The following is a 23,991-nucleotide window of genomic DNA, read 5'->3' on the forward strand; positions in this document are numbered from 1 at the left end:
GCAAGTGCTAAATTGTGTGAGATCAAAACTTCTATTGAGCCAATAGTCAGGCAAATGTGAATATGCTTTAGGCATGTTTCTTCTGAAAATGTACTAGTTTTTGTTGAGAAAGTGAAAACCACATAACTATGGTTTAGATTAAGCATTGAACTGTCAGATTAGTCTCCTTGTAAGCACTGGAGATATTCAGCCTAATTTGGAGTCAATTTGCTTTTTACTGGAACCATTGATAAACAATTCTGTAAATCAGTTATCATATTCACAGTGCATCTAAGGTGATCATTCATAGAGGATTCCTAACAATTAGGAGCATTTCATTCTTCTAGCATCATGCTATGCTGAGGGAATAAACCATACAATTGTTATGCCATTAAAGACTATCAAAACATAATGTTAAAAATACAGATAGGTCCAGTAATGTAAACATTTGAATTAGGATGTCTGCAACTTTCTCATCTAAATATAAAATCACGTATTTGTAAACCTAAATATTCACTAGTATAAACTGATTTATTTGTTTATTTTTGTTCTTACTACAAAGCTCAAAAAAGCCCTGGGCCACAAAGAAGAGACATAGGTACTATATATTGAGGTTAAATACTTAATTACAGAGAATCTGGATTTTGAAATATATTCTAAATTAGTGACTTCTTTCTGTTTCTGCAGCTCAGAGTCATTCACCATCTCCAGCTGGACCTACAAGCATAGGAACTAGACCGGTAGGCAATCAGAGCTTGTGATGTGGTTGTGATATTGTGATCCTGTGTTTGGGTTTATTAACTTCAAAGTTTGTAGAAGAGAATGTGATGAAACTTTATTGTGCAATCTTTTGAAATAATGGTTCGTATTTAGTGATACTAGCCAAGGAATCCTCATTTTCCCTATAAGACTTCTAGGATCTGTGTTATTTAATTTGAATCCCAGCACTAAGATTTCAGGATTTAGCTTTTCCCATTTCCCTAAATATTAAGCTATTAAAATATTTGACCTTGATTGCACAGTCATTGCAATCTGAAGTGAACTGAACTTCCATTCACAGGCAATTGTTAGGGTTTCCAAATTGTAACCATATTGCATCTCTGCACCTAATGCATTTCAGACTATTCCTCCCCGAGCTGGAGTCATTAGTGCACCACTAAGCCACGTCCGTCCCCCTGTGGGGAGACAAACACCTGAAGTCCAACCCAAGCCAGCAGAATCACCAAGAGGTAAATTGTTTGTTTTTGCTTTAATGTAGTTATCGTGCAGTTTAGTGGTGAGACCTATATAATACAGTCTACTCTTCCCACTTTCCCAGAATTGGTTCTGTGACAGTGTCCTGTTCACATCTCTTTCAGAATTAATGTGAGTTTCTTACCAGCACATAACATAGGTGGTTCAAGGTTGCTAATGGAATAAAGTCTCAGTCATGCACTTAAACGAATTTTGTAAACTATAGGTCTGCTATGCAGAGAAGATTTTAGAATTTTTGTAGCCACTTCTGGGCAGTACTTCTGTTTTTAAAATACTGCAAGAGAATCTGCTTATCCATATGAATGGAAATAATTACAGATCCTTTACCCATGGGTACACAAGTATTTCAGAGGTATAGAATGAAATAAAGAGAATGAACTAGATTAATGAGCAACCTTAGGAAAATTTGTTGCTAACTACTTTGGAGATGTTTATTACAGCTAAACATAGTAGTTCTCACCCCTGCTGTGGCATGGCTACATAGTGTGTGATCAAAGACATGAATGGTTCTTAACCTCATGGGAAATACCAGATATATATGCTGTATTCAAATGTATGCACCTCCTACTTCCTTAATGTGTGAAGACTTTATCTCTGCTCAGAACCTAAATAGCTGTGACATGAGTTCTGTGAGCCCAATGAGACTTTAGATCTGATGTTCTCAAAGAGCAGTTCCCTTCATGACAAACTGCTTTTGAAACTGATGTGAATTTCAAAAGCAGATTGTGATATCAGAGGGCCTGGCTGTTCAAAGGGGGCAAAGATCCAAATTAGTGTAAATTCTTCAATGAGCAGCTCTTTTAATCCAGGCCCCTGGCAGTTTTCCTGAACTGGGGTTACTCTTACATGTTTTGGTATGTGCAGTTCCATATATACAGATAATCATTTTTCCTATGGGATGCCATCCAAGGGTTGAGACGCTGACCACTGTCAAGAGAACTTTGTGTTAACTGAGAAAATCTAATTCCATTAAAAAACACTTTCTGTGTATTTGCAGGATCCCCTCTGCTTCCTGAACCACTTAAGCCACAGGCTGCCATTCCTGTTCATTCCACCACTCAGCAGCCCCCTGTCCTAAAGATGCAGGAACCTCTTGTACCTATGACAGTAACATCTCAGACAGCTTCTCCACAAAACCTGGAAGCACCACCGCAGCCCCCCCCTCGTAGCAAATCATCCCAAAGCTTGCCTTCTGAACCCGTCCCTTCACAGAAACAAGTATGTATGCAATTCTTTTTAATACTTTATTTTTAGTGCACAAGTACACTTACTTTAACAGGCTTACTCAACAGCAGCATTCACATGCTGATAACTTTTACATTTAAATATATAGTGCAGTCAACTCACAACTTAAACACGTTTTACATGTGCTGTCCAGTTGAAATCACATAAATTAAACACACAAAAGGTGGAGAGCTTAAAAGCTCCTTTTGTTTTCTTGCCACAGAAAGAGCTTTTAAGCTCTCAGACTTGCTCACCAGGTTCTGGAAGGCTCTTGCAAGATCTCATAGTGTCCTCCGAGTTCCCATGAAATCTCGTGAGAGCCTCCCTGAGCTTGGTACACAAGTCCCTGAGCCCAGTAAGCAAAATATTGCAAGAGACTCCCTAAGCTTGGTAAGCTCTCTGTCTTGCTTGTGGGGCAAGACCTGTTTGGCGTGCCGGCTCTGGAATGTAAAATTGTTCATGTGGAAGCAGTTTGACTATACACGAGTTCAGATTTATGCGCCATCCCCAGAACATAATCCCCATATTAGATGCAAGTCAACTTTATAGAGCTATTAGAAACTATGGGGAAGAAAACACAAATGAAACATATTAAACCAACTATTAAAAAATAGTGCTGTGAATTTTAGCTTTCCTCTTTGTGGTTGTTAAAATTCATACAGATGTTTGAAATTTGAAGGTGGGGGTCTAGTTAGCGTGATACGCTTTTACTTTGAGGCACTTGCAGATCTGTTTATATTGGTGCAGCAATAAAACTGCTAGCACATTTGCAAAGCTAAGCAGGGTCTAGTATGGGGATGGGGAACTGTGTGTTGAGATTCCTGCATTGCAGGGGGGTTGGACTAGATGACCCTGGGAGATACCTTCCAATTCAACGATTTTATGATATTTTTGAAATTAAGTCCTACTGAATTTATTGGGACTTACATGCAAGTTAGTGTGTTAAGGAATCTCAGCCAGCACAGTTCTATACATACTCAGTAACAAATCCTACTGTACAGTGAGGCTTACTCCTAAGCATGTCTGCATAGGATTTACAAACTTAGTTTCATAAAAAACACAATTAAATAGGAATGGATTCATATAGAGAGACTGGTTTAAATCATGTTTCCCATTTTTTATTTACGTTTTTTATGAACAAACTATTTGGTTCCTGTAACAAAACATGTTGATTAGCAGCTAAAGAAGGCTTTTATGTTCCTTAGGAGAATAATTGAAAGGCTTGTTGTCATGCAGTCCACATGTCTGTTGCACTACACAATTATATATCTGGTTAGAATTGAAATGGGAGGAGACAAGTGCAAAATGAAAGTGTTTTTCTTTGCATCTGTACCCATGCAAGGTCTTCCTTAATGACTAAGACATACTTGGGAGCATAGGCTACTGAACTTAAAGGTTCTTACTTTCTAATGTCAGCATGTAAACGACTATAAGTATCCAGAACTTCCCAGAACAAAGGACTGATAGTTATTGGGCACAGTTGTGTTTGTGTGTGTGTGTTTCATGACATAGGAAGTAAATTTGTATAGCTTTTGGTTGATGAGTGATAAATACTCATAATCTAAGAAATGAACAAATTGCAGAGCTCAAATAATTAGAAGGCATAGACAGTACAAGTTCACTTAGGTCCTGGGACCATTGGGGAGAACAGAGCAATCTTGGAGCCAGCAGATTCTAGACCAGCTCAAACCTGCCCTTGGAACATCCCTAATCATAGGCCCACAGAGTTTCTAGGTGCCACTAGCCCAAAATTACCCCCACCTCTGCTGGCAAAGAGGCACTTCCACCCCATCCTAACACACTCCAGTTAGCAGAGCTGTGGTTGGGGATTGTCTAAAAGACATTAAAGTAGGTGCCAGGCAAACCTCTGGGAGGCCACTCCATAAGTGATAAGACATGGCTGAGATGGATATTATTCTTGTAGGCAGCTGCTATATCGCAGCCTAGGTGGTAAACAGATGTCTTAAGACATGGGTAGAGTTTAACATGTATTATGGCCAAGTTTCAACTGGACTAGCTTACTAACAATATATTAATATGGTCACACTTATATTCAAACTGACTTAACTATCCTTTCCACTGCTGGTAAGTTGGTAACTATCCTTTCCACTGTTGCTGCTTCTAAGTCTTATAAATTGGGTCAAAAAACCCTGCAAAATATTAGAAAAGATGTCTAATACTGAGCATCCATTTTCTTGGTGAAGTTAGAAAGCAGTTAAACACAGTCCTCTATACACTTTCCCCAAATAACCTGGTATGAATATATAAGAGGTATTTAGAGCAGTGCTAGAACAGTATTACTAGTTTATCCACTGGCAATCAGACATAGAAAAGTTTAACAGAATGTGTCAAAATGCAATCTCTTAGTAATGATTTGCTTCAGAAAGAGAGCTTTTGAGTCTTTGAAGCCAGTACAGCCTAATGTCCTCAACCTGCTTTTAAATCTGTAAAATCAAAAACCAATCCATGCAGTCCTTTGAACATGCTAGTCACTTACATGATTATCTCGCCCTCACATAGCAGCATGACTAAATGTCATCTGGAGCGGGTTTAAAATGCAGCCGCCCCAGTCATATGAATAGTCACTTGATCACTAAGGGTTGTATTCAATATAGCACTAAGTAGTTCCTTCAGTACAAGGAAATCCTTGCGCAGCTGAACTTCCCACCTTCTCACCCTGTGAACCGCCCAAATCTGTTCTAGGGGTTCCCCAACCATCTAGAGCAGATTAGGAGAGGGCATGGCAATGCACACACAGGAGAGGGCGTAGTTCTGTTGCACTAGAAGTAATCCTTGTGCTGACGGGATGAGTTACTAGAATACTGCCCAAAGGCAATATATTTTAAATATGCAAAATGCTTGTTGGGTATCATTGACTCAAACATAGCTTGCCAGTTGAGGCAGCTTTCTTTGTAAAATCAAAGCCAAAGTGAAGGACTATTGATATCAGCGGTGGCTACCCTACAGGTTTTTTGTACCCACAAGACCTCCAAATTTGCACCCCTCAAGGTCAACAGTTTTTTCTTTCTATTGACTGCTCTCATATTGACAGTTTTTAGCTTTTTAACAACTGCTCTCATATGTCACCCACTATGATGATGTGCTTTGCCTCCCGCAAAGTTGTCCATTTTATAAAAAAAAAATTAGTAATGAATAATAAAAGCTTTAAAATTAATGCAAAATAACAGACGGGAAAGCATTTTACACTTTGGCTGCCCCCAGTTTGACAAGCAGCCCCCGGAGGGTTGACTGTGGGTCAACGCGGCCCTCAGCCTGAACAAGATTAGTTTCCCTGCTTTATATCATAGCAAATCCAATTAGTACAGTAGAGTGTTTCTGCATGTATGTGTTATCAAAGTAACATCTAACACTCAAATAATTGGACAGACATAGTGCTGGGTCACTTTTGAAGCATTTTACCGTGGATTTCTTCCTAATATTTTCCCTTTGATGTCTGTCTCTTTCTCACAAGCAGGATCAACCATCAGGGTAAAAGGTACCTGACTCTTTACTAGTATTTTGTTATTTCCATCCATTATTTGTTCTCCATGAGTTGTAGCAAAAAAGATGTATGAACAATTTTGCTTCATACATCTGCACTTGCATTGAAATCACCTGCCTGCATATATAGGCAGACATGCCATAGTTTCATTCTTGCTTTCTATAGTGTATTATTGACATAAAGCACCTTATTTAGCTTGGTATGCTATGGCCTTGTAGAGTAAGGGTTCTCAAACTGTGCCAAGTAAGCCTCTCCTTAAATGAAGAAAACAGCATAAAGAAGTTTTTAAAATAAATGTCTGATTGTTGCCAGCTTTCAGAAATCAGAGGGGAAGGTCCTAATACAGGACACTAAAATAGCTAAAAATCCACAAACGTTGCCTTATGATGAAGTTGGAAACCTCACTTGCACCTCACCAAGAGGTCTGCCTCACACTTTGAGAACCACTGCTATGGGAAGTACTTAATTTGGACCCATTTTCTGAAACTTTTAAACACTACTCAACCCTGATAACAAGACTACTTTATGAAACAAAATGAATATTGTGGCAAAAAGTGTAACATTGGTTTCATCTCTCTCACACTCAAAAGTTCATGAAAAGAAAGCTGCCCTTTTAGAATAAAATATATCTAGTTCTAGTTTTAATATGAAGCTAGTTTTAAATTGGTTTGCTTCTGAGATCAATGCAACTTAATAAGCACATTCAATTAAAACCTACAAAGCAGTGGTGCTGCTCTTTTGGGTCTTGGTATTTTTAAATTACACCATAAACATAGCATGCCATGTGCCATATGCAAAATTGCATTTGATTTACATTTATTCTGTAGTTAAACATGGTTATACTTGGACATTGACAAAATTGATTTATTGATTATTATTTTAAGCAGGCTGTTTAGGTAAGTATAAAATGGATCTTCAGATTTAAAACTTTGTGTTTAGAATTGTTGAATATAAAACGATACAGGATGGCGTATGTCTAATATATGTAAAAACATGGAAATTTACTCTTACACTAGAATAGGCATAGTCACTCAGAAGTCAGTTCATTGGAGCTTACTCTTAGGTGTGTTTAGGATTACGGTCTTAATTACTGGAAGAAATGAAAAATGTAGAATGTGTCTTAAATATGAGGAGAATTTTGATTCTATGTATAAGGATACCCCCTGCAGTTGAGAAGCCTTCTTTTCATCCCCATGCTGGGTGAGGGAGCCAGGTTGGTGGAAATTGATTCAACATGGCAGCATTCTGGGTTGGGTACTGAACTTGCCAAACCCCTTAGGTGGATGTCATATTGTGATATTAACTTGGGTGTGTGTGAGAGAGGACATCCTCAAGTCTCTCTATTAGTACTGAGGCCTGTTCTTTTGTCTCCATTCTTGACAAATTCTATTTCAGTTTAAAATGGTGAGAAATACTTTTGATTAGATTTATTAAGTTTATGTATCATTTCCCACAAATAACTGGATTAGTCTTAGGAATTTCTGGTGAAGAGTCAACTGGAAGACTTTGAGTGCATATTAGCTAAAATACTGAGATTCTTCCCAGAGGAGAAAAAGACCCATCCATCCTAACAATAATAAATTTATTATGTGTACCCTGCCCATCTGACTGGATTGCCCTGAACAGAGGCAGGGCAGAACTGTAAGGTGGGGTGGCTTCTCTCCCTGTCAGAGGAGGAAACAGGCTTGAAAGGCCCTGCCCATCCAGTTGAGTGGGAGAAGTCAATTTATTCACTGAATGTCCTCCAGTCCACTCTGGCAAATGAGTTTTGAATCAATTTACATGGACAATATGCAATAAAAATTCATTAAAACAAAACAAACATACTAAGTGTTCATCTCTAAAAATTACCCGATTACATAAAATAACCACAACACCCACATAAGAAAGAACCGCCAAAAATAAATGACCAAATGCTAGGCCATTAGCACTGTCCAAATGCCTAGGATAATAAAAACACCTCTGTCTTGTGCAGGAATATTTCCAAGTGCTTAAAATTTATCTGGAAGTTCAATGAAGGGCAGGATTCAACTAATGAGACTTCCCAGCAGAAACCCTGTGCATGGACTTTCTTGTGTAATGGGGCTTTCCTCCTGCCATGCTCCCCTTTTGACTTGGGGCGGGTATTGAGAGAATCCCCAGAATAGCGCACAAGGGAAGGAGAAGGGGAGATCATTGAGTCTGCCAAGGCAAAATACTTGCCCTGACAGAATGATGGCCTTAGCGCAATGTTGAATTTCTCCCCAAATCTTTCTATTTTGGCCCAGTAAAAAAACCAAAAAACAATTTATAGTATTTAAAGACACTAGTGCCATTTTAAAACATAGAATGTTACTAACATTTTCATTGTGATAAAACTTCATAATAACATCATCCATTTCTGCATGTGAAAGTGACTACATTTAATTATTTATATACTATTTTAGTTCTTCAAGTAATAAAGCATAATGGTTTTTTCCAGTAGAGATGTACTGTTCTTTTGTGTTCAGAAATCTGAAACATTACAATTGTATCAGTTAATAGGGAGATAAATAAAATGCTTTGTAGGTCTACATGTGTCTATTTTGCCAATGAAAGGGCAGTGGGGGTTTTAAAAATTATTTTGATTATAAAATAAATCAAACAGGACTTTAAAAACAAGAAAGCAAGCATAAAGTAAATTAGGAAATGCAAGATCCACTGTTTATGCCATGGACAATGAAGAAATGCTGTTTCACAGCCAAGTGACATGTTTGAGCACTTTATTTACTTTTCAGATTAGAGCAAATGGAGTTCATGCCATTCAGTTTGAAACACAGCTAAACAATGATCCTTTTGAAGATCTGTCCTTTCAGCTGCTTTCTGCATCCAAGATTCAGTCATCAGTCCGAATGTCACCGGTTGTACCTTTAAACCAAAAGAAGCTGACAAAGTTGCCTTCTGCAACAGACAATTTTAATACTTTAAGTAACATAAATTGCATGCCAGCAATGCCACTTATTCCAACATATAGTAAACATGAAGAACGTATGTGCAATTCTCCAAATCCATTTGCTCCCAGACTAAACAGCACAAATCCATTCACCGAAGAAACTATTACTGCTGGAAATCCATTTAGAACAGAAACCCAAGAATCTGGAGCTACTTCACATTGTTCAACAGAAGGACCTGCTGCTTATCCTTTCCCACCTCTTCATAAAAGCAAGGCCTCGTTTTATGTTAATGCATTTGAAGACAATTTCAGTTTGCAAAACACATCTTCTATAGCGAACAATGTAAAACCAAGAGGATGGGTAACATTTGATGAAGAGGGTTGTGTGATGAAGTTAAAGTCACCGGACAATCACACTGAGTTAAAAAGAGCAAGTTCCATGAAAGCAACTTCTTTTCCAAGTTCACTGGGCACTGAACAAAATATATTTGGCTCAGGTTCTGCCATTTACAATGACTGGAACAGAAGCTCTGATTCTTTCTGTCCTTTGCCAGCAAGACCCCCACCTGCACCTCCTGTACCGCCCAGGTCCAATAGCACTAAATCAACTGCAGGCCCTTCCCAGGTACCTAAGGTTTTATCAACACAAGATTTTACTGAAAGATAAATTATTTAAACTTGTTTGCTAAGAGTATTATCTCCTAGAATTGGGCATTGATGTAATTCTGTGTGCAATAGTTTTGTCAGATGCACTGAACTTTAAATATGTCACTATGTACAAAATTTAAAGGTGTGTGTGTATATATGGTATTTCACAAAGCTAATTCCACATGTGATTTTATTATGCCGCTACTAATAGGGCACAATGCAGGGAAGTTTATGCATATTTAAATCCCATTTTAACCCACAGGACTAAAGTTCAAAATTAGAAGTTCCCATCAATTAATTTAAATACAACACATGAGCACCGTTTTATCCTTTTAGTGCACATAAATTTATTTATTACAAAATATTTTAAATACTATTTTAAATACCCTCCTGACTGGTAGAACTTAGAGTCACTTCCAGTAGCCGAAAACTGGTATATTTATAAGTATTTACCAAAGAACTGCCAAAGTTTAATTAATGACTGTTTAAGGGTAATGTTGGGGAAATGTTATATACCAGAGGTTTATGAAGATTTGTAATGGTGAATTCCACAAAGAGTCGAAAGATTTTTTTAAAAGTACACAGCATATATTAATATATTTTACCTGCAACTGCATATGTACTATTGTTTTGCACACATGGGAAATATTGTGGTCACTTATAATCCAGTTATTCAACTTTTGCTTTGGATACTACTATTAAGGAACTTTCATTTCAGAAAAATATGAATATTTGCTTTTTAACTTGAAGAGCAGAATTTCATGACTCAATACAATGTAGTCAGTCAGTTTTGATACAAAAATCTGAAGTAATCTGCTATGTGGTCCATGCATTTCAGTTTTGTTTGCATCCTCCCTTACTATGTATAGAAGTGCTTGTGTCTTAAACTGGGCTTCAACAGATAGTTTTTGTACTGTTCTGTAAAGCTTTTTAGATGCATCACTGTTCTCCCCACAGACAGAAGCTGTCAGTGCCACATGTGATGTTTATGGAGGCTAAATCTGTTACTGTTTGCACAATGCTTTGTAAATTTGCAAATGGTCCTGTCCCCCATGGTTTTTGCAACAAATGTCATTTGTGGTATTTTGGTGTCATGAAGGAAACACTAGTGTTTTCAATGATACATCATTAGGCAAGCTATAGGTTCTCTTATACATCTTGTCACAGCTATTTATATTGATTGCTTTTTTAAAAGCTTGTGAAAAATCTTTTTTGAGAAGGGCCTCGCCAAACCTGTCTGTTCTTCTGTTGACTCTGTTAGCAAAGTCTCTGCCTTTTGGTAGCATCTAAGTGAAGCACAGCTTTCCATGGAGCAGCAAAAATAAAATTACATTTCTAAATTATTTACTACTATCCCAGCATATTTCTGTAAATCATCCCAGCTAGCAGTGCATAACCATTATCTACAGTTGGATAGATAAGTAAATACAGTGACTTCTGTATTGTGCTTTTACAGTGAAGTTCATTTAAAAGTACTTGTACATCTTCAACATCAGTGGTACTATAACCTTTGTGCTTCAGTATGTGATTTAACTCGTTAAAACTCTGATTATTAACATCTGTGTGATAGTGCTTTGGAATAATCTTATGTTAGCAAAGCAACTGTGTTCTGGAAAGTTAGTGCAAATTACAGTTCAGTGATATGTAGACCTTGTTTAGATTTTTATTTTCAATTATTACAGTTTTTCTATAACATATTTAAAATACAAGCCCCCATACACCTTCAATAGATTACAGAATCTGGCAGCAAAGTACCACCAAAATTGCAACAAAGTATCTACAAGTATAGGATAAATAGTTAACAATCATAATATATTGCTAAAAGTAATTTACTAGTGGCGTCAAATTTACAAACTATGTAAAAAAAAAAGCTATATCTTTCATGGAGTGTGTTCCCTGTGGCAAGTTGCTTTGTTAATGTGTAACAAATTATTGCTTGTGGTACACAATATTTGACTATATCCAATGCAAAATGACAGTATTAACTCAGTGGTCTACAATATTCCATACATATCCTGTGAAATGTGGTGTTGCATTAATTAAATAAATATATCGATCTTTCAGAATATAATATCCATTAATTGACTGTGTCAAGATTTGGTTTTCTCTTGTGGCCTGACATTCTCAAATGTGCAGCCAACTTGCCCCTTTAGGAAGGGACATAGATTTCTCCTGCAAAGAAAAGCTTAGTTGGTTGGTTTTTTTTTAATTCAGATGCTCACATCTAGGGTCACTGCACCATGCTCAGTTGCAGAGCAAATAACAGAGGTGCCGGGGAGAGAGGGCAAGCTTTTATTGTCATCAGTTATTCTTACTCATTTCACACATCTTTGGACTGGTGGACAGAGGCCTAGGTATGGCAGCTGGCAGCCCAACAGCTACCTGGGTCAGTCTTAAGATGTATATGGATTAAGACCAGCCCTGTGAATGGAGCGTGGAAACTCACTGAGAGCCACTGTGGTTGTTTCAATACAGGCAAGGGTAAGATCTCTTCCATGGTTCCTGTTGGCAAGTAAAACAACTGAACTGCAGTGTTCTGCAGCAGCTGCATTTCCTGAACTGTCTTCAAGGGAAGCCCCATGCAACAAAGTGCACTGCCAACCTCAAAAGACACCAGAGCGTAGATAATGTTGGCTAGGCTACCTCTGGCCAGGAAGGGGTTGACGTCAACACAAACATGCTTCCTAGGCTTCCTGAGAGAAAAGTGAATAGCTCTCCCAGGCAGCGCACCTTGTCCCTTACGCTGGAACGCACAACCCTTTCCAGAGTTGGTTGATCATCTGTCTTCTTTTTCTTCCTTGGCGATCACTCGTAGCAGAGTAAGATTGTCTTCATAAACACAGTTTTAACAGTGTTTATGTGGAGGCCGATTCTGGATCCACATATCCTTCCACAGTGGGGACATTGGTTTCCAGGCGGGAGTTGATCACGGTGAGGGTTTACCAAGCATGCCTTCCTCTTAGCACGTTTCTCCCTTGTGTCCTGAGTTGGAGTGTTTCCAAAGCCCATGACACCTTTGGTAAAGGCTGTTCTCCAACTGGAGCGCTTGCAGGCCAGTGTTTCCCAGTTGTTGGTGTTGATCACCACTACCCTGCGCACGTAAAATGTCCATGGATCCTTTTCTCTCCGCCCACCCCCACCAACCCAGTTGTGCTGTCATTCATTTTCACATACCTACCAGCTTCTCCCCATTTTGGCAAATGAGCATCTGAATATCCTTGCCTTTCTAGAAAAGATTCAGGTAGGTTGGTCTGACGCAGTCGAAATGTACAAAAAAAATTGTCCAGTAGCACCTTAGAGACCAATGAAGTTTGCTCTTGGTATAAGCTGTCGTGTGCATGCACACTTCTTCAGATCTGAAAAAATAAGCACACGACAGCTTATACCAAGAACAAACTTAGTTGGTCTCTTAAGCTGCTACTGGACAATTTTATTTATATATGTATATATTTCTAGAAAAGGACCGCCTGTGGCAGGAGGCCACGCACAGTTACGCTCATCATCCGGGTCTTCCCCTTCGGGCGGAGCTGGCCACGCTCACCCGGGGCAAGTGCTGCTCAGCCCTCCAGCCAAACCTCGACGTCCTCCTCCCGCTAGCAAAGCGCGCCTTAAGGAGGACGCGGGCCCTTTAAAAACGGCCCCGTTCTCGACGCCCCCTCCCTGGGGGCGGGCGGGGCTAGTGCTGAGTGACAGCGAAGCCGCGAGCCTTCGCCTTGCGCGATTGGTCGAGTGAGGAACACTTCCTGGGTCGCCGAAGTTGCTAGTATAGAGCACCGAGTTGAGCCCCGGCGGCGGCGGCGGCGGCGAACGAAGAGCGGGAAGTCGGCTTGAGGGGCTTTTCCTACGCGGTGACTCAGGTGAGCGGGGTTTGGGAGCTTGGGGGGCCGCTGCGGAAGACGGAAAGCCGAAGGAGCCGGTCGCGAGCGCGGCTTTGCGTGCGTCGGTTGGTTTCCATAGAAACGAAAGGAACCGTTGAAGGGGCGGAGCCGCTGAGCGGACGAGCCCCCCCTCCCCTTTCATCTTCCTTCTTCATCTTTCTACCGGCAGTTGCTTCAGGAAGAGCTTCCTTCAACCCGGCCGCTTATTTCCAAAGCTTGAAGTTGGTTCCCGGTTCCTAGATTTCCCGGTTTCCCACCTCCCTTGTGCACTCGCTGTTTTCCTGCTTCTCTTCTCTTAAGAAACTGTTAAAAAGGCTCAAGAACCCTGTAAGACCTGGAGAGTTATTGGGCCTTTTATAAAGGGCTTCTAGATCAGGAAGCTTTGCCTCCTCCAGGATGGAGATGCGATGATGGGGAAGGGACAGCTGCCGACTCCTGGGCTGATTTCCAAAAAAGAAAAGGAAGGAAGAAGCTACATCTTGTCAGGAAAGGAAAGGTGGCGACCTCACAGCAGCTCACTTGCAATCCCTTAACACAGACTCGCACCAATGTGGCCACAGAATATACTGGAAGACCCACTCTTCTGCAGTGGCGTAGCGTGGGGGGTGCAGGGGGGGCCGGCCGCACCGGGCGCAACATCTGGGGTTAGGGCAAATCCACGGGTTAGGGGGCGCAAATTACTTGCCTTGCCCCGGGTGCTGACAACCCACGCTACGCCACTGCTCTTCTGCTTTCCCCATCTATATTAATGCAAGTCATTTGTCACCAGTTGTGTTCCTCCAACTCACAGGTACCTGCTGCGTAAAAAGCACAAGGCTAGACCTTGGTTGTAAAAGATCAGAAGCTGGAACTTTTCTGTAGCAACCTCACATGCCATTTTACATCCTTTGCAGCATCTGAGAAAAGCCAGCAGAGGTTACATTTTGTAAACTGGAATGAGCAAATGAGTCACTTTCAAGTAAGAGCCCAATTTACACTTTTAAAAAACTTTTTTTTTCCAAGCAGTTTTTTGGGAGTTAGGGAAGATGGGTAAGGTTTACAGATTCTAGAAGGAAAATTGGGGAAAGTAATGTTTGGCTGCTGAGTCTAGAGAAATTATAGTTCCTTAAAATAGGGTTGCCAAAAAGTAAAAACCAGGACACCCCAAAAGTTGCTAAGGTTTTTTTAGGAAGACCTCAAAACTTTTTTTGACAAGCCCCAAAGTTGTTGAACTTTTTTTTTTGACAAAAACAATATGCACCATTGGGGAAGAAGCTTTACCACCTGGGTTGGCATAAATGTAGAATGGATGTCAAGGTTTAGTAGGTGCAAATTAAGAAGTGAAACAAGGAAACTGTATATGCTCAGAGGCACTGTTTACTTTCCATGTTTCATGGTATGGAACTTTTAGTGAAACTAGGCTCTAAGGCAGAGTTCATAGCTTTGGAGAATGAGTCTTGGCTTAAAGTAAGAGCTACATATACCCTTATTATAAAAGGAATCTTGTATAGAAAGTGATCTCAGAATATCACAGCTTCATGCAATGTAACAATAACTTTGATTTAAAAACAATAACAACCCTTAACCTACAAAATAGGGTGGAGTCTGTGCCGTTTTATGGAATGGTCTCTATACCACACTTAGCTGTAGGATTTTTAAATACAATAAATAATTATACAACAGTTTCCACATCCTCATCCTCCTAAGTGGCATGGGTAGGGTTTGGCATTTTAGGACTTTTAGTGTGGAATTCCAGGGAGGGATAAGATTCTGAGCATCTCTGCAACCAAGACTTCAGTGAACTATGTGCCCCATAGTAGAGGTTCTGTTTATTTTTGAAACAGATCTGAAACCTTATGCTTGGGCACATTCTTAGGAAGGAAAGAAAGGAAAAATGAAATCATTTTCCTTCCACAAACTCTGAAGTTCTTACCTATTAATTTCTGCTATGCTTGCTTACTCTTTTTTATTCTCAAGCCTCGCAATGAACCTTTGACATTCTGGTCCTGTTTTGGAGGCTAGGAGACTTTATTTCCTTTTATATTGCTTTGAAACTGTGCAACTGTAAACTTGGTATCGGACAAATTTCCTGTCTATAGTGTTTGGCTCTCATAGTTTCCCAAAATGTTTATTTGCAAGGTTCTTGACACCTTTTTCCTGTTCTTGTCTGATAAATGGTGACACATTTTCTTTAGTATTTGTCTGTGTTTCTCTGCTTTTGCAGAAATGGTTTTGCTCCATGTGAAGAATGGTGATGAGAGCCAATTTCTGCTGGAGACAACAGGCAGCATTTCCATTGAAGATTTAACACAGGAAGTGACCAAGATTTACAATGGAAGGCTCAAAGTTCATCGTGTTTGTGCAGGTGTGAAATGTATCCATTTGCCTTCCCACCCACCCCAACTTTCTTGTGGAAAATGAGCATTTTCTATGGCAATGCTTCCTTCCTAGTTCCTATGGGTTACTTATGCCATGCAAGGATTAGTGTTTTTGATGGCACTGACGAGCTGCATAAATTTGCTGACAGTTTGGTGTTTCTTTCTGTTAGGAATTGCTATCTTTAATAAAATAAAATAAAAGCCTTTTAATAGTTAATTGAATTACCCACATAGATGAAGGAACAATAAACTTCTTAAATCGTGTCTGTAGGATATAATTTAAGCTAATATTCTAATTCTACAACAGCCCAATTTTTGTTTTTCATTTATTTAGCAATCTCTGCCAAATAAGAGAGCCAAAGGTGCCTGCTTAAAACATTTCTGTTTAAGCATGCCTAGCCAGACATGAAGAAATTATGTGTGCTTTTATCTCTTTTTAGTTTATTGTTGGTTTTAGTTTTGAATGTTTTTAAAATACATTTTACCTTAGAAGTCGAACGGAATCCATTCCGGAAGTCCGTTCGACTTCCAAAACATTCAAAAACCAAAGTGCGGCTTCCGATTGGCTGCAGGAAGTTCCTGCAGGCAATCGGAAGCCACGTCGGACGTTCAGCTTCCAAAAATAGTTTGCAAACCGGAACAGTCACTTCTGTGTTTGCGACGTTCAGGAGCCAAAATGTTTGGGAACTAAGCTGTTTGACTTCCAAGGTATGACTGTACCTGTTTTTAACTGTTTTTATTGATAATTGTAATGTTGGCTTTTTGTAAACTGCTTTGAAGTTTTTATTAAAATCAAGAGGTATATGATTTTTCTTATATAATTTAAATAAATAAAGGCTAATTGACATAATTTTAATCATCTTATCCTATTCTCTGGGTTTTTTTTATAGAAATAGAAACACTGGCAGAACATGGTATTTTCTTACCTCCTAATATGCAAGGTCTGACAGATGAGCAAATAGAAGAGCTGAAGCTGAAGGATGAATGGGCAGAAAAATGTATTCCAAGTGGTGGAAGCGTCTTTAAAAAAGATGAAATTGGACGAAGAAATGGTCATGGTAAATAAATGTACCTTAAGCATACATGACTTTTTTGTATATAATTAGCCAAGAGAGGATTCTATAAGAAATGTATTTGGTATTTTGATCCTGCATACTTTTTCATGTTGAAAAATGACTGTAGGTTATGTAAATAATGCTAGTTATGTTATTTTCAGTATCAGACTTACATATTTGCAAGGGTATATAAAAACCATACTCAGGACCTTTCTATTGAATCCAAAAAGTGTGCCTGTTTTTTATGCTTAGCGCTATATTCTGGCAAGCCCCAGTTCAACGCCAGTAGCAAAATACATGCTATAATCGACAGTGGGACAATGTAGCTATTATGTTTGGATACGTGAATTGTTATAAGGTGCAAGTACATGCAGCCAGCAAGAAAACTTAAATTGGTTGCCTAAAATGAAGCAGTAGTGCTAGGAAAGGGAAGGAGCTCTTCAATCTTTTAGCATCAGATGAGCCTGAATTCCTCTAACAAAAGCTGCACATTTCATGATTTGGATTCAGAAGTTCTCTTTGCAGCTAAAAGTCACTTCCATTTGTTCACACCCCTTTCCCACCATTTCACCCCATTTCAAAGGGTTTTCCAGAGGCTGCAGAGTAGCTGAAATCAGGAAAGCACTGCTGTATGAGTGGAATATCATTTGCACTTCTTTAGAACCAATTCTCTGACTGCACCATTCAGAAATGACATCATTCAGATTATTTTGTGCCAAGAAATAGGTGCAAAATTTAACATACAAGGCAGTCTTTATAGTTTTTATAGTTACTAAATGTATATATTATATTTTTAAAAAATTAAAAAATGCCAGTCATTAATATCAATGGGTCAGCTCGGAATGAATAAGAATATGAGGTTTAATGATGCCTGGCTTAAGAGAGACATTTATAGTGGCAACATTTTATGTAAAAAGATTGCTTTTTATATAGTCAGTCTGCATATAATACCAAATCATATTAAATGCAGATTTCTTATTTTAAGCTCCAAATGAAAAAATGAAACAGGTTTTAAAAGCAACAGTAGAAGAAGCCAAGGCACTAATATCTAAGGTAAGATACTTCTAATTTTTTGTATGGCATTTGAGGCAATTAATTAACATTTTAAAATTTGGACTTAATTTTATCAAACAGCTCATATTAACGTACCTATTCAAAGGTCATAAAGATCTCTGTGTGAACAAAATCAGCAGCATGAGTAATGGTTGCCACTCCAGTGTAGCTGTGGCAGTGACACATTGCAAGCCAATCAACAATATCACCCCATGGCTTGGCGGTGTGGATTAGAAATATCAATAGCTTTGTAGAATATTTGACCTTATTGACTGTTGTATATTTTAAGTTTCTTTTGAATAGTTGTATAGAAAAAACAGTTTGTAGATGTTTAACCCCCCCCCCATTCTTCCCAATCAAAAATATATCATGGAGTAGAAATAAAGGTATAGTCCACAAGGAGTCTCTCTTCTCCTAGCTTCACATTTCATTTTGAGGGTGGAGTTGTGAATTAAAAGTCCATTAATATATATAATGTAAATCTATACATTCTATTGATTTTAGTGGGAAAGCGGAGCAAATGCTTGATTTCCCCCCTTAGTGGTTGGTGAGCCTTTTATTGTCCTCTGAGTAAACCATGCTGCTGGCTTGCTCCAGAAACTTTTATCACTTTGGAAAAAATGGTAAATACTGCATAAAAGAGGTGATTCTGCATCCAATTTTGCATTGACTGCAAGTTTGGGTCTTATACATATTTGCCACAGATCTTTTAAATAGAATCTTTGACAAGAGATTTCATTTTTATCTTACCCAATATTGCGTACAGTAAAACAAACATTTGATCCTTTATGCATCAGACAGAAAAGCTAAGTATGGCGTTCTTTGTTACTCGGCTTTCCTCAAATGTCATGCTGAGTCACATTGTGAACTGCAAGGAAAACATTCTGTCCTCTGTGCTTTGTTGGTTTGTTAAATTAATGTCTTCTGTCTGTATTTCAGAAACAAGTGCAAGCCAATGTGTGTGTTAATAAGGATATGGTGAAAGATGCACTGGACCAGCTCCGAGGAGCTGTAATGATTGTTTACCCAATGGGACTCCCTCCATATGACCCAATTAGAATGGAGTTTGAAGATAAAGAAGATCTGTCAGGAACTCATGTAATGATTTACTTGGGTCACATGGTTTCTAGTTTTAAAAATGTTGCCCTTCCTGGAATTAAAAAGTTGGGGCTTTTGCAGAACATGTAGTCATTTGTGTGTTATTCGTATAATTATTTGATTTATATCCTGCTCCATCCCAAAGGTAACTAAGTGACTTTTACAACTGAATATGTTTTGAATTAAAAATGGCTTTTCCTCTTGCTGCAGTTGTTTTTCTGGTTAGAGACTGGGACCAAAGTGTCCTTTCCCTTCCCTGTATACTGCAGGGCAAGTAACCATTTCTGCACACTTATTTTTTGAAAGGCAGCAGGGAGAGGTAGTATTATATTATAATTATTTCAGGTTTGTGAAAATTCGGTGAGTTAATAAACATTTGTTAGAAATCATGAAATTCCCTTTAATTACCATTTAGCTTTTTTTCTAGGATAACACAGTTTATTTGTTTATTTAAGATCCATCTTAAAAATGGATTTGAAATTGGAACATAAATGCTGAAGTCTGTATTGATGAAACTGATACCACATCACACATAAATAAAAATTTAGCAAGAATACAGTTAATTAATTAGAACTGATTTCCTGTCACAATGAAATCTGTGTACCCTTAGATCCCAGTGCTTGTCATCTCACAGAATCAATCACTTGATAAACAAAAATCAGTGATGACGTTGTACTTAAGGCTGCCTGTTTTAGTTCATGATTCACTTTAAAAAATAGTAAGTGAGGCTATACCCTCTGCATAGTAGTACTTCACCAATAATTGAATATGTGCACTCTTTGAGAGTGTTTGCTTTCCATCACCAGCAATGGATTTTGTACCTGTTTATTATTTTTTTAAAGGGTGGAGGGACAGTTTCCTACACTGCAAAGTTTGTCTTAGTCATTATATTTGTTTAGTTTTTAGTGGTGAAATGGATATCTGTCTGTTAGACAAGTTGTTCCCACTGCTCTGAAAAAGTTTAATCTGCAATCTGTGTATTTCAACCTTCCTGGTGTCCTCCAGATGTTTTGGACTGTAATTCTGTGCTGACTGGGGCTGATGGAAGTTGTAGTCCAAAACATCTGGAGATCAGGCTGGTATATTTGTTGAAACCGCTAAGCATTTCATGACGTAATTTGTCATAGGCTGCACTTGAGGTTATTGAGGAACCAGAGGCACAACTGTGGTGGGCAGCAAAAGAACTGAAGAGAACAAAGCAGCTTTCTGACTATGTGGGCAAAAATGAGAAAACCAAAATTATTGTGAAGATACAGAAAGTAAGTGAAACTCTTGATACATTTCAGTGCATTTCATTTCTCTTTTGGTGTCTTGGAACAAACCATGGCACCATACTCATTGGGCCAAGAATAGCTATTTTTCTAACCTGGGTGCAGTGTAAGAATTAATTTTTATTATATTATACAGCACCCCTTGAGGCATACATGACAGGGGGTATTAGAGATGTGCTACTTGATCTCCTGTGAAATGTCATTTAGGCCCTGGCTATCATGGGGGACAGGGATCTTTTCACAACAGGTTCACAGGTAATTGGCAGGCAGTGACTTAAACCTTGGTTTATTATGTCACAGAATAGTTAAAAGTGCCAGTGAGTACAAACTTGCTTTATTTTTCCAGAAAGGACAAGGAGCTCCAGCCCGTGAGCCTGTCATAAGTGGTGAAGAACACAAACAGATGATCCTTTTTTATCACAGAAGGCAAGAGGAACTCAAGGTATCTAGGGTTTGTTGTGGTATTTATGCTGTTGAAAACAATACAGGTAAACATTTTTGCAGTTTTAAACACATTTTCTTTGCTATTTCCCCAACAGAAATTGGAAGAAAATGATGATGATTCATTTTTAGATTCTGAATGGGCTGACAGTCATGCCTTGAAAAGACATTTTCATGGTGTAAAGGACATTAAGTGGAGACCCAAATGAAGCTATGTATGCAATTTTTTTTTCCTTTTTACAAGATAAATTAATCCACTGAGGTTTACAAATAACATGGATGATAAAATGTGCATTATAATTATTGTGAAATATTAGCTTCTAGTTTTGTAGAAGTGATCTATTGTTATGATCGATTGCAAAATATATTCAGCCTCTTTGACACACTTGCCTTTTAGAAATAAAAAACTAAAGCTTATTTTGTGAATGCACTACAATAGACTTACAAATTGGATGTTTATATTTTTAACTAGTTCGCCAGCATGGCTGTCATATTATTAAACTGGTTGTCGTCATTCTACAGCTGCCTTGTTTCTGTTTGTCCATTGTAATTATGCTGTTCAAAATGATGTAAGCTACTTTAGAAGGCAACACTTTTTTTAATGTGTAGACCATTTGTTGGATCCAGACTTCAATCCTGCCAGTGCCAATTTCTCCCTCCCTATGCAGCCTCCAGCATTACCACACTGTTCCAGAGAGGAATGGCCAAAAGTCCTCTCCTCCTCCCTACCAATGGGGTCCCTCTGTTGAATCAAAGCATTCAATGGACAGAAGGAGCCTTTTCATCTGCAGAAGTTGAATTCTGGTTCCGGACCCATGTTTGCAACTGTGTGATTCAAACGTTAATGGAGAACTCATCACAAGCTGAGGTATCCACTGTCAATTCCTACTTTACCTGTTTAAGAGATAAATGGATAAACAACTATTTCCACCATTATAGCTCCAACCATGTGGAGAATTAGGTTATTTTTACACTCCTGCCATACATAATCATTAGGTATTATATAAATTATGGTTGAAAGAAGCGTGGATTTATCAGACATGATCTAGCCCTGTTGCCTTGAAGGGCGGTGTAGAATATTTTTAAAAATACGTATCAGTTCATGGAACCTGGTCATCTGAGCAGCCACAGTAAGGACAATTTGATCAGTGCTTTTTAAATATCTCAGGTTAATTGCTTTGCAGGATTGTTGTGAAGATAATATGGGAAGGATACTCTATATGCCACCTTGAGCTCCTGGCAGGAAAGGCAGGAAATAAATACTGCATAATAAATAATTGCTAGGATGTAAATAGCTATCCTGCCAGAAAACCTTGCAGTCAACAATATTGTAGACTTGAGCTGAAATAGAAAGTCAACTGATATTTTTAAAAGAACGATGAGTTCCATGAACTCAAAGATAATTTGTTCTTTTTAAATAACATCCTATCTTAAAGGCAACACCAGGAAGTCTCTCTGTAATCTGAATAAAATTTCTCAAGGGGATCTGGTATCGGAGTAATAAATGATTTTATTTCCTTTTTAAAAAATAAGTGGAAAGTGGGGTGTGAAGATTGGTATCATTGGTGAGAATGCTCTTCTGTGATTTTTGCTGTTGGTCTTTCTAATCCAGCTGGACCCTCCACATACATCTAAGTCTGAGCCAGAACTGCTGCCCAAGGTAAGGCTCATTACTCCTAGGGACATAGGGAGCATGTCCTTAACTCTATTATTTTGGGATTGGTGGTGAGCAAAAGCAATGAGCTTGTGGTACACACACACAGGGAGAGAGAGAGAGAGAGATGCATACTTTTATAGCCACCCTTACTACATTGTGCTGTAGAGACACTTTAAAATTACAGTAGTTGCACAGAACAATTACCAGGCTTCACAGCAGCATTACTCTTCTTAGCTTTGGTTTTACCTTTCGCTGGGCAGAAGCTCCAATGATTATACTAGCAAACTGAACTCAATCTAAAAGGATCAGTTTTCAGTTTAATAGTGCTAACTACATTGCCTGTACGCTGCCTATGTTCAGTCTGAATGTTTTTTGTGTCCACAGTGCAGAGGGGTGAAAGATCTGATACTCTAAAATAGCATATACAGAATCTAACCGCTGAGCTTGAGCAATACTACTTAGGAGTTTACATCACTGTAGGTAACAAGACATCCATGTCCAGGCTGGTGCACAACCATAACAGACGTGTTGAATGTGTGTGATTTGTTTAATAAAGACCCAAAGGCAAAACTAGTAACTGTGTTTTTGAAATAGCGCTTATCAATCACTTTTAGAAGCAGGAAAAGTGCCATGAAGCAATGTCTGTGTCCATGAATTTCTGTCCTCTGCTCCATCTGTATTGCATTTATTCTTGTGTTGGTGAAACCTCCAGATCCTGGCATGGGTCACCTAGTGATACAGAATGTTCAGTCGCTGAGGGAATTAAGCAGTTTACAGTGCTCTCTGGAAAGCAAGGAAAAGTTGTCAGGTTGCCTAGGATTAAACCTCACACAGGCAGGTTGAGGGGTGAAAAGATATCCAGGTATGTAGGGAGTTTAAGGGACAAACGGGTGAAGACAAGGAAGCTAGAGGAAGGATTGGGCTAAGAAAATAAAACCTGGAGGAGTAGCAGGCAACTTGAATTAGGGAACCGGGATGAAAGAAGACTGAAGAAATGGCACAACACTTAAGGAGAGGATGGAGGTTGACTGAGGAGGAGATCGGATTGCCAGGGAGAGTGTTCAAGAGGTAAGGTGGCTACAGGAATTTGCTGTTACTAGATGGAAGGTCTAGAACAGCCTTTTCCAACCTGGTGCCTTCCAGATGTTTTGGACTACAACTCCCATCAGCTCCAGCCAGCTGATGTTATTATAGAGCAGGGATTCTGACTTTGTTTACAATGTCTGAGCACAGCTCCCAATTCTGTCACTCAAAAAGTCATCCCTGGTCTGTGCATACACCCTACTTTCTTCATTTAAGTAGCCTAATTTAGAAGGGAATTGGAAACCCTTGAAGATCAATTGCAAAGTGACCTAGAGATTAATTCTTGATGTGCTTTCTGTCTCTCTCTGCCATACAATACCATGGACTATTAAAAAGCATAGCTGAGATGAAGCAAAAACAAACATGCATGACAGAATTAGTACATACTTTACAATACAAATGCTGCTTGTCAGCTTCAAGGACATGACTTGCCTTTCATTGTACACCAACAAGTACATGCTGTACTGCAATAAATTTTGGGCTCTTGGAATGAGGAAGTTTACAGAGAAATGAGGAAACTTGGCACTTCCCTCACAAGGAAAAAAAGCACACTTTTAATTTCTTATCCCAAGATTATAAT

At 38.8% G+C, this 23,991-nt stretch overlaps 2 protein-coding genes and 2 long non-coding RNA genes across 31 annotated transcripts in view; 3 read left to right on the forward strand and 1 right to left on the reverse strand.

The window, feature by feature from the left end:
• The window catches only part of SYNJ1 (synaptojanin 1), a 49,457-nt gene extending 37,873 nt beyond the window's left edge, over window positions 1-11,584 (forward strand). For 6 of the 20 annotated variants that reach the window (XM_083611222.1, XM_083611233.1, XM_083611235.1 and 3 more), the window contains 5 exons: window positions 542-577; window positions 667-719; window positions 1,100-1,208; window positions 2,231-2,451; window positions 8,716-11,584. In XM_083611222.1, the coding sequence (XP_083467348.1) occupies window positions 542-577; window positions 667-719; window positions 1,100-1,208; window positions 2,231-2,451; window positions 8,716-9,537 (1,241 nt within the window). In that variant the 3' untranslated portion in view covers window positions 9,538-11,584. Of the gene's footprint in view, window positions 1-541; window positions 578-666; window positions 720-1,099; window positions 1,209-2,230; window positions 2,452-5,929; window positions 5,954-8,715 lie in introns of all 20 variants that reach the window. The other 14 variants (XM_083611223.1, XM_083611237.1, XM_083611240.1 and 11 more) reach the window with 5 other exon arrangements.
• The window catches only part of LOC310761469, a 34,027-nt gene extending 20,567 nt beyond the window's left edge, over window positions 1-13,460 (reverse strand). The window contains exons 1-2 of the long non-coding RNA XR_014547516.1: window positions 13,007-13,460; window positions 12,697-12,726 (exon numbers count right to left, since the gene is read on the reverse strand). This is a non-coding gene — a long non-coding RNA (uncharacterized lncRNA). The remainder of the gene's footprint in view (window positions 1-12,696; window positions 12,727-13,006) is intronic.
• LOC310761486 lies at window positions 2,459-5,489 on the forward strand. Its single transcript, XR_014547540.1, has 2 exons — window positions 2,459-2,745; window positions 3,974-5,489. It is a non-coding gene; the product is annotated as an uncharacterized lncRNA (long non-coding RNA).
• Window positions 13,228-22,901, forward strand: LOC310761449 (cilia- and flagella-associated protein 298). 9 transcript variants are annotated; one of them, XR_014547493.1, is made up of 11 exons: window positions 13,232-13,375; window positions 15,600-15,740; window positions 16,644-16,811; window positions 17,794-17,861; window positions 18,801-18,959; window positions 20,087-20,218; window positions 20,577-20,672; window positions 20,770-20,886; window positions 21,340-21,539; window positions 22,284-22,331; window positions 22,713-22,901. XR_014547493.1 is itself a non-coding variant. In XM_083611324.1 (9 exons), exons 3-9 carry the CDS (start codon window positions 15,602-15,604, stop codon window positions 20,878-20,880), a joined length of 873 nt encoding a protein of 290 aa, XP_083467450.1. In that variant the 5' UTR covers window positions 13,241-13,375; window positions 14,187-14,354; window positions 15,600-15,601; the 3' UTR covers window positions 20,881-21,190. The 9 variants fall into 9 exon arrangements, 6 of the variants coding, with proteins under 6 accessions (XP_083467449.1, XP_083467453.1, XP_083467450.1 ...); XR_014547494.1 differs by lacking the exon at window positions 21,340-21,539; XR_014547495.1 differs by lacking the exon at window positions 21,340-21,539 and having other exon boundaries at window positions 22,718-22,901.
• Window positions 22,902-23,991: the final 1,090 nt, after the last annotated feature.

The sequence above is a fragment of the Podarcis filfolensis genome, assembly GCF_964270895.1.
Source record: "Podarcis filfolensis genome assembly, chromosome: 4".
NCBI classification, from domain to species: domain Eukaryota; kingdom Metazoa; phylum Chordata; class Lepidosauria; order Squamata; family Lacertidae; genus Podarcis; species Podarcis filfolensis.